Source organism: Erinaceus europaeus, chromosome 3 (genome assembly GCF_950295315.1).
Source record: "Erinaceus europaeus chromosome 3, mEriEur2.1, whole genome shotgun sequence".
NCBI classification, from domain to species: Eukaryota; Metazoa; Chordata; class Mammalia; order Eulipotyphla; family Erinaceidae; genus Erinaceus; species Erinaceus europaeus.
In genome coordinates, this window is record NC_080164.1 from 177309309 (window position 1) to 177335457 (window position 26149).

The 26149-nt window shown below is 47.2% G+C and overlaps 1 protein-coding gene across 6 annotated transcripts in view; it reads left to right on the forward strand.

Annotated features, from left to right (window-relative positions):
- Positions 1-2522: 2522 nt before the first annotated feature.
- The window catches only part of PROM1 (prominin 1), a 100252-nt gene continuing 76625 nt past the window's right edge, over positions 2523-26149 (forward strand). For 4 of the 6 annotated variants that reach the window (XM_016185913.2, XM_016185915.2, XM_016185914.2 and 1 more), the window contains exons 1-3: positions 3006-3098; positions 9906-10348; positions 24431-24486. In XM_016185913.2, coding sequence (XP_016041399.1) covers positions 10129-10348; positions 24431-24486 — 276 coding nt within the window. In that variant the 5' untranslated portion in view covers positions 3006-3098; positions 9906-10128. Of the gene's footprint in view, positions 2574-3004; positions 3099-9905; positions 10349-24430; positions 24487-26149 lie in introns of those variants that run through there. The other 2 variants (XM_060188302.1, XM_060188304.1) reach the window with 2 other exon arrangements.

The following is a 26149-nucleotide window of genomic DNA, read 5'->3' on the forward strand; positions in this document are numbered from 1 at the left end:
GAATATTCACCACAGAAGAGATCCAAAAGGCCAAGAAACACATGAAAAAATGCTCCAAGTCTTTGCTTGTCAGAGAAATGCAAATCAAGACAACAAAGAGATACCACTTCACTCCTGTGAGAATGTCATACATCAGAAAAGGTAACAGCAGCAAATGCTGGAGAGGTTGTGGGGTCAAAGGAACCCTCCTGCACTGCTGTTGGGAATGTCAATTGGTCCAACCTCTGTGGAGAACAGTTTGGAGAACTCTCAGAAGGCTAGACATGGACCTACCCTATGATCCTGCAATTCCTCTTCTGGGGATATATCCTAAGGAAGCCAACACACCCATCCAAAAAGATCTGTGTACACATGATGGCAGAGGAGGACCTAGAGGGGGTTGAATTGTTATGTGGAAAACTGAGAAACTTTACACATGTACAAACTACTGTATTTCACTGTCAACTGTAAACCGTTAATCCCACAATAAAGAGAATTAAATTTTAAAAAGACAGGAATTATTTGAGGCCCTGTTATTTTCTTTTTCTCAACAAGGAAGCTGAGGTTCAGGAAGGCAAAATGAGAATTTTTTTTACTTTAAAAAAAATTTTTAAAATATTTATTTTCCCTTTTGTTTCTCTTGTTATTTTATTGTTGTAGTTATTATTATTGTTGTTATTGATGTCGTAGTTGGATAGGACAGAGAAATGGAGAGAGGAGGGGAAGACAGAGAAGGGGAGAGAAAGATAAACACCTGCAGACCTGCTTCATGGCTTGTGAAGTGACTCCCCTGTAGGTGGGGAGCCAGGGGCTCAAACCAGGATCCTTATCCTAGTCCTTGCGCTTTGCACCACATGCGCAAAATGAGAATCTTATGAAGGGGTGGCATCGGCATTTGGTCAGGTCAGAGCAGGGCTGAGCGGCTCCCTCTGGGGTCTCTGCAGGTGTTCCAGCAAAGATTTCTGACTTTCTGGACTTTTCTGCAGAGCAGGAAACAGGCCTGACTCTGCCTCTCCCAGCAGCACTGGATTTTACCATTGCCTGAGTTGTAATTTCTACAAGTTTCCCAAACTGCCATTTGCTGCCCTAAAAACACAGACATTCAAGGTCCACAGAACTCAGACAGCACTCTTTCAGCACCTTTTTGGTGCTAGATTCTGGGGTAAAGAGAGAACTACAGGGTTAAAAATCCCTGTCCACCATTCCACTGTCTGCTGGTGTCCACCCTCCCATCTGCACCACAGACACAAACACCTACAGTGTGCTAGATACCATTCTGATGGGGCTTTTCTTCCATAAGCTGTGTTCCCCTTCCCCCCCCCCCCCCCAGGGTCAGTATTTCCAATTCAAGACAGCAAGGTTGGGGTGTCCTCGGCAGAGGGCACTCAGCTTAACTGGAGTGAAGATGACAAGGCAGCAGAGAGACAAACATGGAATTAGTAGTTAAAACTTGCTGGCTTCTTGCTTGTGAGTGTGTGTGTGTGTGTGTGTGTGTTTACTAACTCCAGCATTTCGGTGGGACACATTAAGAACATAAAGGACTTGGCTTTTACTTTGATGCTGCTGATGATGCTGTGTTGGGAGCTAACTCGGCAGGTGTAATAGACACTTAACTTTTTTTTTATTATCTATATTTATTTACTGGATAGAGACAGAAGGAAACTGAGAGGAAGAGGGAGATAGAGAGAGAGAGAGAGCGAGCAGACACCCGCAGCACTCAGAAGCTTTCCTCAGGAAAACTTTCCTCCTGCAGGGGCCAGGTTGGGGGACTGAACCCTGGTTCTTGCATATTGCATCCTGTGCACTCAACCAGGTGCGCCACCACGGCCCCCGCAGTAGACATTTAAAAAAAATTCATTTATTTCCTTTTTGTTACTCTTGTTTTTATTGTTGTAGTTATTATTCTTATTGATGTCATCGTTGTTGGATAAGACAGAGAAATGGAGAGAGGAGGAGAAGACAGAGAGGGGCAAGAAAGACACCTGCCACCTGCTTCATCGCCTGTGAAAGGACTCCCCTACAGGAGGGGAGTCGGGGGCTCCAAACTGGATCTTTATGCTGGTCCTTGAGCTTTGTGCCATGTGCGCTTAACTCAATGCGCTACCGCCTGCAGGAGACATTTTATCAGGCCCTTGGGATCCGGTTGGTCCCTCAGCCACTCTGTGGGAGCACCAGAGCAAAGGGGGAGCTTCTTGAGAGAAGGGGGAGCTGTGCTGTGGTGTCCCTCTGTCTGGAAAAAGCAAAAAGCAAAGCAAAGGGGGGGCGGGGTCCGCTGGTGGCACAGAGGGCAAAGGAGGTAGCCCAGCCGAGAGCGGTCTCACTGGCCCTTGGGAGCTGGAAGAAGGGAGAGGAGGGGGGGACAGTTTTTAGAAGGGGAGTGGCTCGGCGGCCTGTTGGAGGCGGGCTGGTGGGCAGGTCTGCGCGCAGGAAGTGCGGGGCCCAGGTTGCGCGGGTGCCTCTGGACACCGCAGCCAAACTGCCCCGCCGGTTGAGTGGGGGGCGCCCCCAGAAAGAGCCCTTGCACCGCCTGGCTTCCGAGCAGCGAGCCCGCCGCCCCGCAGGCCCCCAGGCTGCGCTTGGCCGCCCCGCCGCGGGTGAGTGGGTTTGGGGACCCAGCCGGCAGCTCCTCCTGGTCCCTGCCCGGCACCGAGGTCCCGCGCTTTCTTGGGGTTCGCGGGGCAGCAGCAAAGCCGCTCTCCCCGAAGCCCCTCCATAAGTCGTCCTCAAACCCGGGTCTGGAGAGCCGGGCTGCGAAAGGGGAGTCGCCAGGTCCGCACCCCTGAGCCCGGGAAGCCTCTGCGGCTCTGAGGGTACCCCCCCCCCTTGTGGAAAGCTGGGGAGTTGGGGGCTCTCTGTCTTCCTCTCTGCTTCCCCTTCCCGATGCGGCGGTTGGGGTGGGGGGACCCCGGGAACCAGTGCAGAGCGGGAGGGTGACCTGGGTGCGAACTTCGCGGATTGCTGGGTGGCTAGAAGACTGGGTGCCTGGGTGGGTGGCCGGGTGGGTGGGCGCTCTCTCCCGCGATTGGACGAGCGCGGCCGAGGCTCCAGGTTCCTGGGCGCCAACGTCCGCGCTGACCACCCGGGAGAGACGCTTCGGGGGTCCCGGCAACTGCTCGGAGGTGAGCGAGGCGCCTGGGGTGGCCCAGGGGGTGGGGGCTCCCTGGACCTCCCCGTCTGGGGAGCTGGAAGGAGCAACTTCCTCCTTTTTTGCAAACCCAGCGCACTGAGCCGGCGACCTCCTGTAGCTGGAAGGGACTTTTAGGGGCGCCCTGGGAAGCCCCCCCAGGAGTCCAAGAGGGGGCGCCTGCACTCGGGTTGAGGCACCCCCTCCCACCCTAAGGGTGAACAGAGCTGGGCCCCTCGGCGATCGCGGGGTGCAGAGCGGGGCGCTCGGGGCGCACCTCGCCAGCCCCGCGCAGGCTGGGACAACAAAAGGAAGCGTGGACAGAGAGGGGCGCATGGAGGTGAGGGAGGAGGGGGGGCAGGTTAATTCCCCCGAAAGTCCCAGCCCAGGGGGGCAGGGTGGTCCGACCGCTGGTAATGGGGGTGTACCGCTCCCGGACTTCTTTCTCCTCCTCCTGGGGGAGCCCAGATCCTGGCCAGACCCCCACCACGCCAAGCCGGGGTGGCCACCCCCCCAACCCCGCTGAACACCCCCCCCCCCCCCCCGCCTTCCCTTCTGGTGGCGGGTTCCTGGAGACAAACCCGCTGGCTGCACTCAGTCTTTTGTGTCCTGCAGCCTTGCAGAGGCTCGCGTAAGGGGCAGGGGGAGAGGGAGGATCGGGAGCGCCAGGCAGTTTGTGGGGTCCAGTGGTCAAGCAGAGATGGAGGGGGGGGCAGGTACAGAACCCCAAAAACTTTCTGCAGCTTCAGGTGATCTTCCTCCTTCCCCAGCTCCAGAAAGGCTTTCCAGGGCTCTTCCCCACTGGAGCCACTCAGCTGGGGGTTCCAGGCTTGTCTCAGCCATTTGAAATCGCCCCTTCTCTGTGCTGGCTGGAAAACTTGGATATGAGCAACTCCCACAACCATTCAGCTTGTGTGACGTGACTGCTTGTGTGAAAGCCCCCCCTCCTTGTCTGTTTGGGGGGACACTAGGGACCTTGGAGGCAGTTTATGACTGCCAGCTCTGTGTGTGTGTGTGTGTGTGTGTGTGTGTGTGTGTGTTGTTAGGCCCCTAACTCCATGCACAGTTCCAGACCCCATGCACACAGTTGTCCACTGTCGTCCTTAGTGCTGGGACTAGAGACTCATATGCTTTCTGGAGAACAAAAGCTGCGGTGACCGTCGCTATAGTTTTGTTTCCTGGGTGTGCTTCATAGTTATTTTATTTATTTAGATATATATTTGATGAAATTCCTTGTGGTCTCCACTCGAGGCTATGCAGGTTCTAGCACAGCAAAGTGGAGGAGTGTGTCTAAGGGCAGGTTGGAAGGGACCAGAGCTTAGGGTCAGGGAGGCAGTGCAGCAGATAGCTCACAGAACTTGCAGGGTTTGATCCTGAAAATCCCTTCTGCAGCTGAAGGGTATCGAGCTCATGACCTGGCCGAGGAAAAACAACAACAAACAAAAAGAAAACAAACAGGACCCCAGAAAACTGTAAACCACAGGCTGTTCTGTTGATGCCGTTGAAACTAGGAAGGAAGTGGAATTTGCAGAGGGCCAAGCTCTATTTGTAACATTTCTGGAGAAGACTGATAGGTGTTGCAAGTCATAGAAGCTCACTCTGGGGAATTTTAACAGAAAAAGGACAGGGGACTGAGCGCTTTTGAGAAGTGGCAGAAAGGCTGGCTCTCCAGGCTCAAGAGCCCAGGGCAGGGGGCTTCGGGATTTAGAACAAGAGCCCTGATTGGTTTGTGGCCCTAGCTGCCCTGTGAGACCCTGCCAATCTTTACTAGAAGGAATCAGGAACTGCCTTCACCAGGCTTTCAAGACACACCTGGCCGGTTGTTCCAGGAAGCAGCTCGGAGTTCAGGCAAGCTCACGCAGTCAGAGAGAGACAGGGTTTCTGTCCTTAGGACTCAGAAGCTGGGCAACTTCCAGTTCAAGCTCCCACTCCCTCCCCCCCAAAAAAAGAAAAAAACAGATGATTGTTGGACTCTTTGGTGGGGAGGCCTCTTCCCTGGGCAAAAACTTTAGGGCTTACCCACTCTATTGTGCATGATGGGGCGGGAGGAGAAGGAAGGTTCTGGGGCAGTAGTGGTGAGCAACTGTATCTTTCCCTATGTAGCAAGAGGCACCACCAGAGATCACCAGGGGAACGTGTCGTGTACAAAATCCATTTATTGAACAGCAAAGCAGGGTTTATAAGGGGCCGCAGAAGGAAGTGGCATGTGTATACCATATATGGTAGGGAGGCAAAGGGTCTGGGGAGGGTCAGGACTTTTCCAGTAATTATTGAGCAAGAGGTTTAATCCCTAGTTAAAGGAACGAGGAAGCAAGGTTATCAGTAACCAGCAGCCAGAGGGGGTCCTGAGGGCAAAGAGAAGATAGATCAGATATGATCAAAGGAATGGAATGGGTGGGGAAGTAGGGAGGGGAGTTTCAGGCAAAACAATGATTATGGGGAGTCGGGTCTAGTGCAGCGGGTAAGCGCACGTGGAGCAAAGCACAAGGACTGGTGTTAGGATCGTGGTTCGGCTCCCCACCTGGCGGGGAGTCGCTTCCAGGCGGTGAAGCAGGTCTGCAGGTGTCTCTCTTGCTCTCACCCTCTCTGTCTTCCCCTCCTCTCCATTTCTCTCTGTCCTATCCAACAACAATGATATCGATGGCAACAATAACAATAGCAACAACAACAAGGGCAACAAAATGGGAAAAAATAGCCTCCAGGAGCAGTGGATTCGAAGTGCAGGCACAGCCACAGCGATAACCCTGGAGGCAGAAAAAAAAAAAAAGAATGAATGAATGAATGAAAAAAAAATGAGATGAAGAAAGCCTCCTCCTTTATTGGATTTGATTTGGATCCACCTTATGTGGTGTTGGACTTGTGGAGTGTCTCAGAAGTAGTAAGCGTTGACTGTGCTCTAAAAATGAGCTCTGCCCAGTGAGAAGAGGCCTTCATCTTGGAGCAAGGGAGAACTCTGACCGTGTAGCTGAAACCCAGTAAATGGATCCTGGAAGTCTGCAGAAGAAAAAATCGCAACTCACTCGGCTTTCAACCTCCACCCCTACATTTTGTCCTGAGGATGTCTTGTCTAGTTACAACTCTCCTGTGGGGGCATTCTTCCTTCCTCCTCTCTCTTCCTCTCTCTTCTTCCTCCAATCCCACTCCTCTCACTCTCGTATTTCTCTCTGTCCCTGCCAGAGCCCTGGTGGCATTACCCTGACGTCCGTTTCACTTAGTTGAGCCTTTAATACCTTCAGCTTCTCGACTGTCTGCCCATCTGTTCTTTAGTGGATGGCTTGAGAAGTGGTGAGTGACGTCCATATTACAAGTGGAGTGCATGTGCATATGTGCGTGTGGACGTGTGTGTGTTGTGTGTCTGTGTGTATATTATTGTGAATGGTGTGCGTGCCATCTATCAGTATGTGATTGTGTATATGATGTGTGTGTGTGTGTGTGTGTGTGTGTGTACCTGCCTATTGGACAGTAGTCCTCTCCAATCTGAATAGCCCCTCTCCCCTGCTCCCCTCTCCACCCTGTGCAGCCTAGGAGACCTCCAAGAGCGGTCAGAGGTCTCACAAAGACTATTTGCTTTCTTCTTTCCTTTTTAAAAAATAACTAATTTTCTTGGGGCCAGGAGGTGGTGCACCTGGTTGAGCTCACACATTGCAATGTGCAAGGACCTGGGTTCAAGCCCCCGGTCCCCACCTGCTGGGGGGAAAGCTTCACAAGTGGTGAGACAAGTTGCAGGCATTTCTCTGTCTCTATCCCTCTCAATCTCCCCCTCCCCTTTCAATTTCTGTCTATCCAAAATAAAGATTAAAAGATATTTATGTTTTGGTAGATACAGAAATTGAGAAGGGAAATGGAGATAGGGGAGGTGACAGAGGGAGGGAGACAGAGAGAGGAAGAAAGAGAGAGCAATATCTTTTTCTTTTTTCATTTTTTTTTTTCTTTTTTTCCTCCTCCAGGGTTATTGCTGGGCTCAGTGCCTGCACCATGAATCCACCGCTCCTGGAGGCCATTTTTTCCCCCTTTTGTTGCCCTTGTTGTAGCTTCGTTGTGGTTATTATTATTGCCCTTGTTAATGCAATTCGTTTTTGGATAGGACAGAGAGAAATGGAGAGAGGAGGGGAAGACAGAGGGGGAGAGAAAGATAGACACCTGCAGACCTGCTTCACCGCCTGTGAAGCGACTCCCCTGCAGGTGGGGAGCTGGGGGCTCGAACCGAGATCCTTACGCCGGTCCCTGCGCTTTGCACCACATGCGCTTAACCCGCTGCGCCACCGCCCGACCCCATGTCTATCTTTTTCTCCCCCCCTCTGTCTTCCCCTCCTCTCTCCATTTCTCTCTGTCCTATCTAACAGCGACGACGACATCAATAACTACAACAACAATATAAAAACAAGGGCAACAAAAGGGAAAATAAATAAATAAATATAAAAAAAGAAGAAGACCAGACAGTAAGGTATTTTAAGGAGAGTCAATGTGAATTGACATCTTCCTTTGGATAGCTCATACAGTTCCATCAATTGTCTGGAACTTTCTTTGACTTGGATGTAGGTTAAAGTGTCTGTCATGATAGGACTCCTGAAGGCCCGTGGGTTTATTTTGTTATTTTATATCATTCACTTATGCCTGATGGTATATTTTATCTTGAAAGTCACCTTATTGGGAGTCAGGCGGTAGCGTAGCGGGTTAAGCACATGTGGTGCAAAGCGCAAGGACCAGCATAAGGATCCCAGTTTGAGTCTCCAGCTCCCCACCTACAGGGGGGTTGCTTCACAAGTAGTGAAGCAGGTCTGCAAGTGTTTTATCTTTCTCTCCCCCCTCTGTCTTCCCCTTCTCTCTCCTTTTCTCTCTGTCCTATCTTCTTCTTCTAGCGTTTGCCCTTCTTCCGTAGCCAGGCAACAGCGTCAGGTTGAGCCTGATGTAAAGTTTCGAGACCTCCTTTGAATCTGGAGAGGTGGCAGTCTGTCCTATCTAACAATGATGACATCAATAATAATAACAACAACAACAACAACAATTTTAAAAAGTTACCTTATTGTGGAGTTAACACACTCTATTGCACAGTTGTTGACTCTTTGGTAGAGTTTCTCGTCTCACCATGATAGGTGCCTGCAAAACGCTCTCACCTCCATTTTAGCTCTTTTTCCACCATCATGCAGCCCAACACACTCCAAGCCCCCTCCTTTCCGTCCTTCCCCGGAGTCCTTTGCCTTGGAGACCAGTATACCAAACCCAGTCCAAGTTCTGCTTTGTGTTCCCCCTTTGTTCTTGTTTCTTAACTTCTGTCCAGGAGTGAGATCATATTCATGCTCCTCTTTCTGACTTATCTCACTTAACACGATGTCTTCAAGCGCCATCCAAGATGAGTGAAGCCTAGTATTATTGGTATCTTCATCATCATCATCATCATCGTCATCATCGTGATTCTAATCAGAGCACTCACTGCTCAGCTTTGACTTGTGGTGCTCCTGTGTTGTAAATTAACTTTAAACAAAGGTTTGGGAGTCAGGGCGTCATGTAGAAGGATTCTCAGCAGGTAGCTGGGAAATGGTTTAAACAATACACGGTTTATTAGAGTGAAACTGGTAAAAGGCAAAATAAGCACTTATCATCAAGGGTTAAGAGTACGCTAGGTCCACAAAGTCTAAATATGGTTATCAAAGTTTAGTCCCATGAGATAAAACAATTATCAGCTCTGGTAAAGGTTGCTCATAGCTGTAGAGGGGTCTAAAAGTTTACTGGCTAGCAGAGTCACACGTGTTTAGTTCTCAGGAGAAGTAGCCATGGCGGATGGATGCCTGGAGCACCTCCGTCAAGATTCATCTGACCAGGAGAAGAAGCCACAGCCAAAGAGAGCCAGAGTTCCGGCTGCTGTCCTTTTAAGTCTATTCAGCCTACCTACAGTGCTTTGCATACCCAGCACAGTCTGGATTCACCTACAGTCCACCATGCACCTGGGCAGATCACTGCATACTCTGTCAGCCTTCTGTCGCCAAGGCTGACGTCACCACTGTGCTGGGGCTTCCGTCCATGGTCACTGGCATATTGTGTCACCACACTCCTGGGTTCTGAGCCTGAAAATCTGTTTGCACAGCCTGTGTACGTCGGATTTAAATGCTGTCACTCCACTACTCAAAAGTGGTCACCTCCCATCCCACTCTTGCTCAGCAGTGCCCTTGTGATCAAATCTCTCTATCAGTTTTCTTACCTACCTCCATCAACTCCCTCCTCTCTCTCTTGTCAGTTCCTCCCTCTGCTGTCAGTTTCTAGTCCATCACTTTCCTCAACTCTAAAATGGGACAGTGCCTTTAGCAGGGCCCTGCTTGGGACATCCTGGAGGGTAATATCTAGAATATTCTTTCCTTAAAAAAAAAAAAGAAAGAAATTCAGAGGGGAGGGGCAGATAAAGAGGGAGAGAGAGAGAGAGACACCTGCAGCACTGCTTCACAACTCATGAAACCTCCCCCTCCCTACAGGTAAGGACTGGGGGCTTGAACATGTATCCTTGTGCAGTGTAATGTGTGCGTTCAACCAGGAGTGCCATCACTTGGCCCCTGTATCTAGAATATTCTAAGTGACACATAAATGCGAACTCTGTTCTTTCTCTCCCAATATCATCTGCACCAGCTTTGCTTCTGGGTTTGTGTCTGGAGTGTCATGTCTTGGGGGAGGAACTCTGGTCTTTTGTCCCACAAAGATGCCAAAGCAGGACGGAGCTTGCTCCCGCCCTCCATCACTGGATTAGGCTTAGGGCTTGCTCTAAAGCTCCTCAGACTGCCAGCCTGCTGACTGCTGTCCCTTCTCTCCTTGCCAGGAATGGTGTCTTGAGCCCCTGAGCCTCCCAAAAAAGGTTCCTTGATAGCCCTCATCTCATGCCAACACAGCCAGGAAACCGGGGGACCCCACCAACCAGTCCTCACCACAGCAACACAGCACAGAAACCCTCGCTCGGACCTCAACAAGGCTTCCAGAACCTCTGAGGCAGGAGGTCCCCCCCTCCCCCGCTTCTACCTCATGCTGTGGGGCTCCCGCTAGCCATGGCCCATGCTCTTGGGATCCCACTGCTGCTCGGACTGATGTGGACGACCGTTTCACAGGGCCCGTGGGCGTCTGCCGAGGAGGCTGGAGATACGGTATCTGATATACCCACCGTGCAGTATGAGACTAAAGAGGTGTACAGGCCGGGGCCCATTGGCTTTATGTTCAGAATGACATGCCTCTTCATCCACATGGTGCTACCCCAGCCCTTCCCAGAAGGTAAGTGACCCCCCCTGAGGAAGACGCTCACCTGTCTGCAGACACAGGGACCTCAGCGTTCCTTGGTGAAGGTACACTCAGAGTAGACAGCGTTTTGAAGTCAGAGGTTCATTTCCTTTTATTTATGTTATTTTCTTCCTTTTCTTTTCTTTTCTTTTCTTTTCTTTTCTTTTCTTTTCTTTTCTTTTCTTTTCTTTTCTTTTCTTTTCCTCCAGGGTTATTGCTGGGCTTAGTGCCTGCACCATGAATCCACCACTCCTGGAGGCCATTTTTCCCTTTTTGTTGCCCCTGTTGTTGCAGCCTCCTTGTGGTTATTATTGCCATTGTTGATGTCGTTCATTGTTGGATAGGACAGAGAGAAATGGAGAGAGGAGGGGAAGACAGAGAGGGGGAGAGAAAGATAGACACCTGCAGACCTGCTTCACCACCTGTGAAGCGACACCCCTGCAGATGGGGAGCCGGGGGCTCTAACCGGGATCCTTACGCCGGTCCCTGCGCTTTGCGCCACCTGCGCTTAACCCACTGCGCCACCGCCCGACCCCCTATTTTCTTTATTTTAACGAGAGTAAGAGGTACAGAGAAAAGAGTGCTGCTCAACTCTGGCTCATGGTGGTGATGAGGATTGAACCCGGGACCTCAGGGCCCCCAGCCTTTTTGGCATCTGTCTCTCTGATTCTAAAGTCAGAGAGGTTCTAAATGGGTGATTGCCCAGGAGCAGAAAGTTGACATTAAGAACCGCAGATCAGGTTAAGGATATTAATAAGAAATGAAAGCAATTAAACCTCACCACTTATGTTGGTTTTCTAATTATTTTACCTTCTTCTCCCTCCTCATCTTCTCTCTTTTGCTCTTTTCCTTCCTTCCCTCCCTCCCTCCCTCCCTCCTTTTCCCCCTCTCTTTCCTTTCTTCCATATCCCTTCTTCCCTGCCTCCTGTTCTCCCTCCCTTCTTTCCTTTATTCGTCCCTTCCTTCTTTCTCTCTCTCTTTGTTAGAGCTGCCAGTTATTAAATGCATACTGAAGCGGTAAATATTAGGGTTACAAAATGAAGATTCCGCCTGCACATGTGAAATTAATAATTGTCTCTCATGGGATGCTAGCACTTAAAAGTATCTTTTACCTCTGACAAAACGTGGCTCTGACATTGCTTAGGGCCAGGACAGGCTTGGCAGCTGTATCCATTTACCCTCTTCGCCATTTACCTTAGTTCTGAAATCTGGAGCGAGGGGACGGAGCTGGGGCCTACACGGCGTCCACTAGCCTAGAATTCTTACAGGTGCTGCTGTGTGTCGACCGCCTACGGCTGTCTGATCTATTGTCTGTACTTGGACTTTTTTCTTGGGTCAGGGGAGGGTATGTGTTTTCAGGAATGGACCCATAAAAAAATAAATTGATCTTTGGGACTTGCTTGGTGTGAGGGTTTGGCCCCTTCAAGTTTTCTTTGTCTTGATGCCATATCAATCCTGAACTTGTTTTGAAACTACAGGATCAATATTGTAATGAATTGCTAAAAATACATCTTAGTAATCTCTGTTAGCTTCCTTAGCTTGTCAGCTGTTGCTTATAAGAGTCTTACGTTTGCATGTGTGTGTTAGTTTTTGAGAATGAACCTTAGGACTCATTTACATTATGGGAAGTTTATAGCTTTTTTTTTTTTTTTTTTTTTTTTTATAAAATGCATCTTTACTGAATTTTTTTTTTTTTCATTTGACACTCAGCAGTTAAAACAGCCTGAAGTGTCATTCTCAATTTTTCTTCCAGTTCTGTGAAATAAATTCTGGGCCCTTATTGTTATGCAGAGAAACTTAAATCAACACCGCTCACTGTTTCTTGTCACGTCAAAGACTGGATCTGGAAGTCCAAAGAACAGAAGCAAAAAAATAAAGTTGACGTTCTTGAGAGAAGTGAACTGTTCTTGATAGAAATGCTCCCCTCATTTGTAGGCTTGATATAAATGTCACTGAACAAACAGATATCTACCTGTGTTTTGAACCTTGGATTCGGTTTTTCTTTGTAATTGGTCAGTGGTGTACTTGAGTTGTCTCCTGTAGGTTTGTTCTGAGTTCTTCATTCGAAGCACTATCCTGTGTGCCATTCTAATACGTATCATGGAGCTGGCTAATCCCTAATCGCATTCCCATATGTTACCTTGTCTTTCAGAGGAACTCTGTCTGCACACTTATTTTACAAGACAAAGCTGTGTTTTCCAAAGCCTTCATTCAGATAGCCAGGTTCAAAGAGCCTCTGGTGGACACAAAGCACTCAGTGCAATTTGCAGTTTTGAATTCCGACATCATCCCCAGAGGCCAGAAGACAAGATGACCTCTGAGGGTTAAATCCTAATCTAATAGATTTAATAATCCTAATCTGAGAGTGTTAGACTTGCTTGTCACTTGACCTTCCTCCGTGCTCATGACTCTGGAGAAGGAAATTCCCCAAAGTTTCATCCGTAGACCAGAGCAGCAGAGTGCTACCCCTCCCTTCCAAGGTGAATGACTGAGTGGCTTCATGAATCCAACACTGAGTTTAGCAGGCCCACCCTGAGGTGCTGGCTTTCTCCCACTCTGTCGCTTGCCTATATTCTTTAGCCCCTCACAGCAGAGGCTGCCAGACACAGGTCGCTGAAGTCACAGGGTTAGAGGTTTCACCGTGTAGAGAGAAAGAACGTGTGTGTGTGTGTGTGTGTGTGTGTGTGTGTTGCTCTGCTGAGAACTGACCCCAAGGACCAAACTGTAAAGGACCAAGAAAAGCAGGTCGGGAGGAATTTCTTCTTTCTTTTTAAAATTTTTTTTTCTTTCTTTATTTGTTGGATAGAGACAGCCAGAAATTGAGAGGGAAGGGGGTGATAGAGAGGGAGAGACACAGAGAGACACCTGCAGCCCTGCTTCACCACTTGCAAAGCTCTCCCCCTGCAGGTGGGGGACTGGGGGCTCAAACCCCACCCAGTCCTTGCACATTGTAACCTTGATGTGCGCTCAACCTGGTGGCCACTACCTGGCCCCTGGGAGGAATTTCTTGAGACTTAACATCTTTTTGTGTCTGGAGGCCAGGATCCTACAAACTAGATTCATAATTAGCCTCCAAGAGCAGCCACTGACTCACCCAGGTCTCCTTGGCAACTCTGGGAGTCAGGTGGAGGTGGTGGTCGAGGGAGGTCTTGACTCTCCTGATTGCACCAGCCTGTACCGGCTGGGAATCTGAGTCAGAACCCTCTGGCACAGGGAACGGCAGCCTGTCAGCATTAGCGAAGGGGTGACAGAAAGGACTTTCTCAGCAGCTCTGTGGAGGAGTTAGCCGCCAGGGAGGTACCTGGTGCTCACTACCTGTCGTCCCAGCTGCCCCTGCGTGTCGCCACTTCCCAGCCTGCCTTCCTGGCCAGCTCTCTCTACATCCCCTCCCCTAACCCTGTGGTCCTTGGGTGGAGAACCAGGCTTGAGCTTCCTGCCAACTTCCAAGAGAGTGGCTGGGAATACTTTTTTAGTGATTTATTGTTGATTTACAAAATTATGCCATAACAGGTGTAACATACTGTTTCCACCACCAGAGTTCTGTGTCTCCATTCCCTCCTTTGGAAACTGCAGTGGTTCTCCCAAGATCACAGATATGAGTTGACTATTGAAATCATACCTACACCTATTTCTACTTCCAAATGTCTTTCCTCTTTTCTCTCTTGGAGTCTTGATGGAATTGAGTTTCAGAGCCCTCTAGTCATCTTCCCCTAACCTTTTCCCCTCTGAGGATATGGACCAAAATTCTTTTTGGGGTGCAGAAGGTGGAAGGTCTGGCTTCTGAAATTGCTTTTCCACTGGACATGGTTGTTGGCAGGTGGATCCATACCCCCAGCCTGTTTCTGTCTTTCCCTAGTGGGGCAGGGCTCTGCAGAGGTGGGGTCCTGGGGCACATTGGTGAGGTCATCTGCCCAGGATTCAGGATGGGATCACAATAGCATCTGCAACTTGGTGGCTGAAAGTCAGTAAGATTTGAGGTAGGACAAAATGTTTAATAAGCAGGAACCAAAAAGTAGGAATAGAGCAGTTGAGAATAGGAATCTTAGGGTGGAAAGAAGCTAGGAAGTCTATTTTAGATATGTTCCTAGGGGCTTATTACTTTAGCAATTTTTGCTTGACCTTGATTGCTAACTTGGAGGCAGACTAAAAATATTGTCTGAGAAGATGGTGTCGGAGCTGAGAATAGAACTAGAGAGCTGGATAGAGATAGGGTAGAGAGTAGCTCCCATGGCTGGAAATTCTGAGCCCGGTCCCAACTGCGGTCATACCTGCTTGGGCTCAGTGTGTGACTACGTCTGGAGTGACTTCAGTGCCATCACAGTCCCTGTGGGAGAGGGATGGCTTTGAGGACAGCTGCCCAGTAGCTGTCGCTAAGCCAGCGTCCACGTAGAAACCGGATACTGTGTCATACCCACCAGCCATGTATCCCCCCGCTAGCCCGGGCAAAGCCACATTGTCTCCTGTGGGTCTGGGCCTTAGAGGGGAATCCCTGTGGAGGGGCAAGCAAGCCCCCGTTGACTGGTCCCCTTCTCTCCTGTCAAGGAGCTGGCATCACGCAGCTGCCCTGTTGTCCTCACAGAGTTGCCAACAGCCACAGGCTGCCTGCCTGCTGAGGGATCAGGGAACCCCAAACAGCCCGGTGAGCAGAGTGCTCTTTCATTGTCTGGAAGCTGAGGCCTAGGGTCACCAACTGCTCAGAGGCAGAGGTGGGACTGACTTCTTTATTTACTGACTGATTGACCGGTGGGAGGGGTTTATACCGGTGTGAGCCTTGGGTGGTACCAAAGCTGAGTGTTCATCATGGCAAATCATGTACTCTACCAGATAGATGCACTACCTTCCAGACTCTGGGGGCAAGGTTTAAGCCCAGGCAGGCTGACATTAGTCTAGGGCAGTAGGGAGGGTTTTCTTTTGCTGTGAGAAAAGCCAGACTCCCCACCGACTTGAGGGGTGTGTGTGGGGGGACCTTCGCAAGCAGAGATGCAGGGCTGCTGGTGTTTGTCTGTCTCCTCCTCTAGCTTCTCTTCCCTCTCAATTTCTCTTGGTCCAATCAAATAATAATCAAAAAAGATATATAAAGATTTAAAAAAAAAAGAAGAAGAAATTGAAAAGGAAATAGAAAGCAAGACTCTGAGAGGTGAACAGACCGATCTCAGTTCTCAGACATAGTTGGCCAAGTGGCCGAGTTGGGCTAGAACCCAGGGCCATCCCTCAGTGCTGTCCCTGCATGTTCGCTTGTGGAGCCCTGCTGGACAGATGTGCTTGCAGGACCTCAGTGGGTCTGGGAAGTCTGGCTGGGTCCCAGTGGGGGATGACAGCCCCACTGCTGGTGAGAGACACCCCTCTGATCCTTCTCAGACTTGGTAGCTGGACAGAGAAACTCGCTCAGCCCAGTGGGTTCCTGTCACCTGCACCCCAGCCCCGCCAACATGGGATCTTGCCTCTCCCTAAGTCAACAGCAGAGGCAGGCCCTGAACTTCCCGGATATGTGTCCAGGAAATGCTCGCTGCTGCCCTGACGTCCAGCAAGGACATTCTTTCAGTGCCTCTGGGAAACAGAGGCTGCATCTGAGTGTGAACACCAGAGGCCCCAGCAGCTGCTGAACGCAACAGGTGATGGTGTTGAAGGCTTGCCCGGTAGAATGAGCAAAATGCCATTTGCACTTGCAGAAGCGGTTGCTGAAGGCTAGGGGTACAGGGCAGTGCTGGGGGGGGGGCAGGAATTTGAACTCCAGTAGTGTTTATACAGTGATGCTCCAGTCGAACTCAGGAGCTCATGCCTGAGTGGTCCATCCACTGCACCACTTCCCAGACCACAAGGGCCCCACTTCTAATACCAGGCTGGGCTCTTAACAGGCTGAGCTATCTCCCCACCCACCCCTTTAGTAGGGCTATTCTACATAGTACTTCTGTAATCTCTCTCTCTCTCTGTGCGTGTGCGTGTGTGTGTGTATGTCTTTGTGGCCTCGTGCATCGAGTTCATTCTTATTTGAGATAGAAAAGGAGAGACATCCTTGGGTCTGGGCCTCAGCTGGGTCATGCATATGCCAAGGCATCCACCCTACAGAATGAGCTGCTTTCTGACTTCCTATGAAAATAAATTTATGTATCTATGGCGGCTATATAAGCTCACCTCTATTGGGTATTATCTAAATAGAATTGTGTATTATAAAACATACATTATTATTCTTATTTTCAGCAATACTAAAGGTTTTCCAATGTGAGCATACCAATCAAAACTGTTATTTTACTTTATTGTGGGGTATCTTAAATATGTACAAAAGTGGAAGAATCCTTTACCTGTCCCCCAAGTTCCAGTAGCTGCCAACTCACGAGTAGTCTTGTTCCACTTCTGCCTCTCCTCCCTCCTCATCTTCACCCACTTTCATTTTGCAGCAAAGCCTGGTATTCTATCATTTCAGCTGTGACTGTTTCAGGGTCTGTCTTTAGAAATAAAGGCACAGGGGGCCGGGTGGTGGCACACCCAGTTAAGTGCACCTAGTACTGAGCACAAGAGACTTGTGCAAGGATCTGGGTTCTAGCCCCCCCCCAAGAGCCCCCCCAGTTCCCCACCTGCAGGGGGGGATACTTCTCAAGCAGTGAGGCAGGTCTTCAGGTGTCTCTCTTCCTCTCTCCCTTTCGATCCCCTCCCCCCCCCCCCCAGTTTCTCTCTGTACTATCCAATAAAATGGAAAAAAAATGGCTGCCAGGAGCAGTGGATTTGCAGTGCCGGCACCAAGGCCCAGCTATAACCCTGAGGCAAAAAAAATAAATAAATAAAAAGAGAGAGAGAGAGATAAAGGAAGGAGGGAAAGGCACACTGTTATTATCCTGCGGAGTTAACAGTATTCTTTAGGAATGATGATGGAAAAAGACCTAAGTTGGGTGTGAAAATGTTTTTCAGATGAAAGGTTTACCATGTGCCAACAGCTAGACCAGGATCTCCCCCTCCCATAAAATGATTAAAAAAGGGGGTTGGGTGGTAGCACAGTGGGGTAAGAGCACATGGTATCAAGCGCAAGGACTGGCATAAGGATCCCAGTTTGAGCCCCAGGCTCCCCACCTGCAGGGGAGTCAATTCACAGGCAGTGAAGCAAATCTGCAGGTGTCTATCTTTCTCTCCCCCTCTCTGTCTTCCCCTCCTCTCTCCATTTCTCTCTGTTCTATCCAACAATGATGACATCAGTAACAATAACCACCACCACCACAACAACAACAAAAAAAATCAAGGGCAAAAAAATAGCCTCTAGGAGCAGTGTATTCGTAGTGCAGACACCAAGCCCTAGCAATAACGCTGGAGGATATATATATATACATATATATATATATATATATATATATATATATATATATATATGTATATATATATATAGTGTTCAGATGTCTTGATTGTCTCATAAACTTCTTTAAAGCTATGGTTTTGTTAATTAATCCTTTCTTTAATAAAAAATAAAAAAAAAAAAGCTAGCCTATTTGAATTACTACCCCAAAGCTCCTCATTGTAGTTGACTGCTTTGTCTCCTTGTGGTTTTTGTATTTTATAGGATGCTCCTCTGTCCTCAGTGTCTGACTGTTACCTTGTTGCTTGTTTGTCAAGCAACCTAGTTGCCTGACCTGTAGGATTTCCCCGACTGAGCTTTGACTGAGCTTTGCCGTGTCTGTGCTTCTGCCTTTGTGCTGTTCTGACCAAGTTCCTGGCCTTTGCCTTCCCTAGGAGCTAGCTAGCGCGAATGAAGATCCCATGCGGGTTCCTTTGCGGGCAAAAGCAGCTTAGAGATGGGATCAGGAGACACAAAATGTCTGGTTGCTTTTCCTTTGCAGATGCTGACTGTGCAGATGGCTGTCTAGATTGGTCCCTTCTTAGCAGGTCCACTTTTTCCCAAAAAAGCGTGAATACAGACTGAAACGCATAAGAAAAAAACAGAATACTTGCATGTTCCAGAGCTTGAAATTTTGATTTGATATTGCATTGCGAACCTCGCTTTCTGTCTTTTCTTGTCAGGGTTTTGCTTAAAATAGTTTTCTTGGGGGCCAGGTAGTGGCGCCCCTGGCTAAGCACACACATTACAGTGCACAAGGACCTGAGTTCAAGCCCCTGGTCCCCACATGCAGGGGGAAAGCTTCACAAGTGACTAAGCAGGGCTACAGGTGTCTGTCTCTTTCCTTCTCTACCTCCCTCTCCCTTCTCATGTTTTATCTCTATCAAATACATAAATAATTAAAAGTAAATTAGTGTTTGAAATAAAATAGTGTTCTTTTTTTTGAGCATGGAACTTTTAACATTCATTAACCAATCTTTTGATGTAGGGCCAAAGCTTATTATCATCTTTTTTATTTTGAGTTAATTGTTTGAAGTTTTATGATTAGAGTGTCTGATATAAACAGCACCCAGCATCCACCCTCTTTGAGTTCCTGGCTTCTTTGTTTTGATTTTTTTGAAGTGGAGCAAAACACTTAGGACTTCAGAGTTTTAGTATGCTATTTTTTTTCCCTCCCCAAATTTTTAGTTTTCCCCACCACCAAGCAATTTTATCCAAATTGCCTGCCTTTGCTGAGCTCACACTGCTTGACCTTTTTATGCTCCTAGTTCGTCAGTGTGTATAGCATTCAGCTGTTACATATATCTGTTACACAGAAAGAGGCAGAAGGAGCTTGCAATCAAACCCCTCAACCCCACCATTCGTGAAGTAGTAAGCCATGGTGCTTGGATATAGAATCCTTGCAGATGTCTTATTGTTGTAGTTATTATTATTATTGTTATTGAAGTCATGGTTGTTGGATAGGACAGAGAGAAATGGAGAGAGGAGGGGAAGACAGAGAAGGGGAGAGAAAGATAAACACCTGCAGACCTGCTTCACCGCCTGTGAAGCGGCTCCCCTGCAGGTGGGGAGCCGGAGGCTGGAACCGGGATCCTAACACCAGTCTTCGCACTTTGCTCCACGTGTGCTTAACCCACTGCGCAAAGCACAAGGGTCAGCTCCCCACCTACAATAAAACAACAAAAGCAACAAAAGGGAATAAATAAATATTTAAAAAACCTGAGACATTGAGAGAGGAGGGGGAGATAGAGGAGGAGACAGAGAGAGAGAGACAGAGAGAGAGAGAGAGACCCCGTAGCACTGCTACACCGCTAGTTAAGCTTCCTCCCTGCAGGGCTTGAACCCAGGTCCTTGCTCATGGCAACAGGTGTGTTCAGTGGAATGCACCACCACCCCGCCTCAACCAGGAAGATTTTTATCTAGTCATTTGTAAGAAAGAAAAAAAAAATGAAGGAACCTGTAGAAAAGGAATTACTGGGGCAAACTTGACAAGCCTAGGTCAGAGGGAAGTACATGTTAAAATCCGAAAGCTCACATCTTTTATGGAGTCTGTTTCCTATTTTGGTTGATGTCACCAAATTCTTCTCCAGTGTGGACACTGGCCTGCAATTCCAGGCTTAGTCCGAGGAAATGCTAGCTCCACACACTGCTTCCAGGCCCGTTCAGGAAGACTACCATTGCCAGTCTGGCGTGTTCTAGAGAAAATGTTTCCATTTGCGTTTCTTTCATCAGTGGACCATTTCTTTAACCAGTGGGCCATGTCGTTTTGCTCTTTTGGTAGCTGAGTGCGCTGTCTCTGGGCTGGTTCTCCTTGCCCCTTTTGCTCTATTGTATATCTTTGCACAAAGGACTTCCAGCTGTTGCCCCTGCTTGTTTATTTATTTATTTTTTCAGCCAAATCATCAACATTTTCTGCTTTGATTTGATTTGTATCAGGAACTTTAGAACATTAGCCAATGTTTTCGAATAGGTAATGTTTTTACATTGTTCAGAATTTGAAAGTACAAAGTAACAGTGTGATGTGTCTGACCCATTCCTAATTCTCAGTCACTCATCTCACCTGCTTCTTTGCTAAGCGGCCACTGTACTATGGTGTGTGTGTGTGTGTGTGTGTGTGTGTGTGTGTGTGTGTGTGTATGAGTGTTTTCAGGCACATTTTCTACATATACAAGCAAGTTAGTGTGTATGTATTCTCCACAAATAAAAATATAGTGTATCTGTCATCTGGCACTTTGGATTTTAATTTATTTTATTTTATTTTTTTGCCACCACGTTTACTGCTGGGGCTCTGTGCCTGCACTACGAATCCACTGCTCCTGGAGGCTATTTTTCCCATTTTGTTGCCCTTGTTATAGTTGCTATTGTTGTCATAGCTGCTGTTGTTGTTGAATAAGTCAGAGAGTAATGGAGAGGAGGGGAAGACAGAGAGGAGGAGAGAAAGATAGACAACTACAGACCTGCTTCACTGCTTGCAAAGCAACACCCCTGCAGATGGGGAGCCGAGGGCTCGAACCGGGATCCTTATGCCAGTCCTTGTGCTTTGCAACATGTGCGCTTAACCCACTGCACTGCCTCCCAGCTCCCATTTTTAAAAAAATTTTATTGGAGGTTAATGTTATGTGGTACTGTTGTTGACATATCATGTTAGACAGGCGTTTGCAAAACACCTTCACCCCAGCCTTAGTGGTTTTTTTTTTGCACCATACTTTAAAAAAGGGGGGCAAGCGGTGGCACATTTGGTTGAGTGCACGCACTATGGTGCACAAGGACCCAGGTTCAAGCCCCTGGTCCCCACCTGCAGGGGAAAAGCTTCACGAGTGGTGAAGCAGGGCTGCAGGTATCTTTCTGTTTCTCTCCTTCTCCATTTCCCCCTCCTCTCAATTTTTCTCCCTGTCTCTATCCAATAATAAATAGTTTATAAAAAAGGAAGAAAGAAGGAGAGAAAGAAAGGAAAAAAGAAAGAAAGAAAGAGCGATAGGAAGGAAGGAAGGAAGGAAGATGAGATGGGTTGGATGGGTACACACAATACCACATGGAAGGATGTGGGTTCGAGCATCTGCTCCCTATCTTCAGACTTCGTGAGTAGTGAAGCAGGTCTACAGGTGCTCTTTCTATCTCCCCCCTCCCCTTTCAGTTTCTCTCTGTCCTATCAAATAAAGAAGGGAAAAAAATTAAAAAAGGAAAAAATGGCGGCTGCGAGTGCTGAATTCCTAGTGCCATCACCGAACCCCAGCAATCATCCTGGTGGCAATTCAAAACAGTACAAAACATAGATGTCCCTTACTTTAGACTGGTCCATACACATCTTTCTCATTCTTTCGGATACACATTAAAATCCCAAAGGTCACTTTTTTATTTTTTATTTTTTATTGAGCGGGACAAAACAAGCCAAAGAAACCAACAAAAGAGACTTGAACAAGTGTCTGCCGGAAGAGCAAGGAGCACACTCTTGGGCAGCAGTAGGAAGAGAGAAGTCTCTCTAGCTTTGCAGAAAGAAAGGGGGGTCTGTCGCTTCACAGCTGGCCAGCAGGGTTCCTTCCTCACTGTGCAGGGAGAGTGATCCCCCTGGAGCCCAGAGGTGGTGGGTGGTGCTGCTCACTGCTGCTGTGCCTGCCTGGCTTCTCTGTCTCATGCAGGAATCTGTAAGCTCCTGAATTACGATTTCCCTCCATTCTTTCTCTCTCTCACTGCTAACACCGTTATCGCCGGGGCCTGTGCTGGTGCTGAATCTGCCATTCCTGGCAGATTTCTTTTCCTCCCTTTCCCTTCCCTTCTTTTCTTTTTTCTTTTCCTTCCTTCCTTTCTTTTTGCCCCATGTTGCTACATTAAGCCTCCCTCCATCAGCCATCTGCCCTGTACTTCATGCAGAAAATGGATGGACTCAGACGGAAACTTACCCCTCCTTATTTTTTTTTTTTTTACTTTCCAGTTAAAAATATTGACTATTTCTTTTAAATATTCTTATTTTGATTTATTTTTTTTTTAACCAGAGCACTGGTCAGCTCTGGCTTATGGTGGTGTGGAGGGGTCGCACCTGGGAATTCAGAGCCTTACGCATGACAGTTTGTCTGCATAACCATTATGCTCTCTACCCTCGCCCAATATTGACTATTTTTAACTGGAAATTTTTTAAATGAGTACCTAAATACATATTTCAGTTAAAAAGACTTATTTGTTCGTTTTTTTTAGGCCAGGAGATAGGAGACCTGGTAAAGCATGTACTTCGCCAAGCATGAGGTCCTTGGTTCGAGCCCGGGCACCACATGAGTGTACCATGGACAGAGCAGAGGAGAATTCCCATCAATGATGGAGCTATGTGGAGTTGTCTCTCCCTCCCTCTCTGTCTCTGTCTCTTTCCTTCCCCCTCTGTGAAATAGGAAAAGCCGTCCTTGGAATGGTAGAACTGTATATGCAGAATACCCCAGAGCTGGGGAAAAACAACATTATAATGAGAGGAAAGGAGGCCGAAGAACTCCTCAGCTCCGGTATTTACGGTACCATGCAAGTCCACATTGCCCACAGAATCACCTCTCTGTCCTCTGGGATTGCCTTTATAAAGCCCCAAACAGGGGGCTGGAGGTGGCACACTGGTTAAGCACACATAGTACTAAGCACAAGGACCCGTCTGTGCAAGAATCCATGTTCGAGACCCCATCTCCTCACCCACAGGGGAGACACTTCACAAGCAGTGAAGCAGGTCTACAGGTGTCTCGCTTTCTCTCTCCCTTTCTATCTCCCCTCTTCTTTCAATTTCTAGAGGAATTTCCATTTTGTCCCATCCAACAAAAATGGAAAAAAATGTCTGCCAGGAGCAATGGATTTGTGGTGCCGGCACTAAGCCCCAGTGATAGCCCTGGAGAAAAAGAAAATAATAAAATGAACAAATAAAATAAAGCCCAGTGCGCTCTCGCTCTCTCTCTCTCTCTTTCTCCCTTTCTCTCTGCCTAACATGTGAATGTTCTCAGTTTTCTTGAATAAAGCTTACAATTCTTGACAATAAAAAAGTAAAGCCCCAAACATACAGTTTCCTCACAGACAAAGAGGAAGCAAAGCAGACAGCTAGAGCTTCGGGCTGTGAACCACTTATCTATCACTGGTCTCCTGTGTATGCAAACTGTCTCGAGCTGACTGCTGAAGGGCTAATAGTTTTCTTTCTTTCTCTCTTTCTTTTTCCCCCTCTAAATTATTATGATAAAGGAGACTTAAAAATAGGTTGCAAATTTAAAAACCAGACTTAATTAAGAACTTGGAGCTATAGGGAAATCAGGTTTTGTCTGTGATCTAATGGAATGTGTGAGTGACTAGAGGTTTCAAGTTAAACACAAACGGTGAGTGGGAATTGTATATTTTTTTTCTTTAGTGTGAAGTGTCTGGTTTCTTGGGAAAGGAGGATACAGCTCAGTGGTAGAGTGCATTCCTTAGATTAATGAGACCCTGATTTAGACTCAGATTTTTCAGTCCCTGGCAACCCCCCTCCCTTCCCAGCCAAGGTACCACCCCTGTTAGGACTTAAAACAAAAACCAAAAAACCCCTGACGTTATAGACATACAGGAAACAAAAAATAAAATACAGCACTCCTATTTAGTAATGTATTTATTTTTATATTGCCACCAGGTTTACCACAGCACACCTTAAGAACAAGTGTTAGACTTTTAAGCCAGAGGTCACAGGTTCAATCCCTGACATCTTTTGTACCAGAGTTGTACTCTTTTTCTCAAGTAAAGAATTATTTTTTTTTTAAAAAAAGGAAATTAGAATAAAAAATTAAGAGCACCACACAGAGGCATAGTAATTTCTGAGTAAAAATAGAATTTTGTTTTTTAAATATGCATTTTGTGATTATGGGTGGTGGTGGCGGTAGGTAGAGTCAAGTATTTTGAGATGAAAAATTATACTTCTGAAATACCTATGGGTTTGTGAACCGAGGCTACCTCAAAGAGCAATTATGAAAAGTAAATATGGGGGCCAAGTGGTGGCACACCTCTTTGAGTGTACAGATTACGACACTCAAGGACCCAGGTTCAAGCCCCCAGCCCCAGCCTGCAAAGGGAAAGCTTTGCTAGTGGTGAAGCAGTGTTGCAGGTGTCTCTCTGTTTCTCTTACTCTGTATCTTCCCCTCTTCTCTTGATTTCTGGCTGTCTCTATCCAATAAATAAATGAAGATAATAAAAAAATTAATAAAAAAATCAATATGCATTTTGTATTTTAGTAGCAAAATAATTTTGTTTTTGGTTTCTCATCTTTTTTTTCCCCCCAGATACTTTAAGGCAAGTCATAGAGAAGAAATTCGACTTCGCATCTGATCAGAGATCGGTAATTTCTATTGATACATTTGTTCCTTAAAATAAGAATGAGTTAAGTTTTTTTTTTTTTTTTTTTGCTAAGTTACCTGAAAACAGATTGTTTAACAATTGCTTATGTAATCGACACATTGAGCAATCTTTTGCTGACTAACAAATGTTCCAGAGAATGAACACCTTAGGAGTTGTACTGTACTACTACAGAAATGTCAGACAGGGGCCCAGGCGGTAGTGCAGTGGGCTAAGTGCACATGGCTCAAAGCGCAAGGACCAGCATAAGGATCCCAGTTTGAGCCCCAGCTCCCCACCTTCACAGGCAGTGAAGCAGGTCTGCAGGTGTCTGTCTTTCTCTCCCCTTCTCTGTCTTCCCCTCCTCTCTTCATTTTTCTCTATCTTATCTAACAACAACAACAGCAACTGCAATGGCGACAATAACATTAACAATAACAACAAGCCCAACAAAATGGGAAAAATAGCCTGCAGGAGCAGTGGATTCAAGGAACCCTAGCAAACCCTGGAGGCAAAAAAAAAAAAAAAAAAAAGTCAGACGTGGCATGTGAAGAAAAGTCCACCTTTCAAGCTACTGGTTACTTAAAAACTAAAATATCTTTACAGATAGCATGGTGCTAAATTGTTAGCTAATAGAGGAGAACACCCTGAAAGGGTTGTATCAATGATTCTAGAAACAGTGACACTGTACTTACTTATTTATTCATTTTTAATAGTTTGTTAAAAAGTAGCTTCACATTGCTGGTGTGCCCTTGGCTACAGCTGGGAAGTGGGAAGGGAGAATGCTCTCCCTAGAGGCTCACAGCCAAATGACAGAAAGACTTTCTGATTACTGAAAGAAGAAAGGGGGGCTGGGGATGTAGCTTAGTGGCAGAGAGCTTGCTTTGCATGTGTGAACCTCTGGGTTCAATTCCCAGGGCCTCCATAAAATTAAAAAAAGGGGTGGGGGTTTATAGCATAATGGTTATGCAAAGAGACTCTCTCATGCCTGAGGCTCCAAAGTCCTAGGTTCAGTTCCCCCCTGCACTACAATAAGCCAGAGCTGTGTAGTGTTCTGGTGTTTCTCTCTGTCTTTCTCTCTCTGCATCTCTCTCAAAAATAAAATAAATAAAATACTCTAAAATTTTTAAAGTAATTTAAAAAAGGAGAAGGAAATAAGTATATCTGTAAGCAACATGGAGAGGAAAATTAATTCTAATCAAGCTTAGAAATAACCAAGCCTGAGGCTGGGCAGTAGTGCACCTGGTTGAGTGCACATGTTACCATGCACTAAAACCCAGGTTCAAGCCCCCTCCCCTCACTGCTTCCTATCTGCCTTACAAGTGGTGAGGCAGGTCTGCAGGTGTTCTGTCTCTCTCTCTCTCTCTCTCTCTCTCTCTCTCTCTCTCCATCTCTCTTAGTTTCTCTTTTACTTATATAATAAAATAGAAAGAAAAGCATTAGGGAAAAATGGCTGTTGGGTATTGTGGAATCACAGTGCCAGCCCAGAACCCCAGTGATAACTCTAGTGGCAATAAAAATAAAAAAAAAAGTAGCCAAACCCACTAACATCTTATCCTGACCTGCAGCCCCCAGACTCTGAGGAAAATATGTTTCTGTTTTTAAAAACACCCAGCCCCCTGGGTTTCATTCTACGCATGACTGCCAGCAGGGAAGATGTTCTGGGA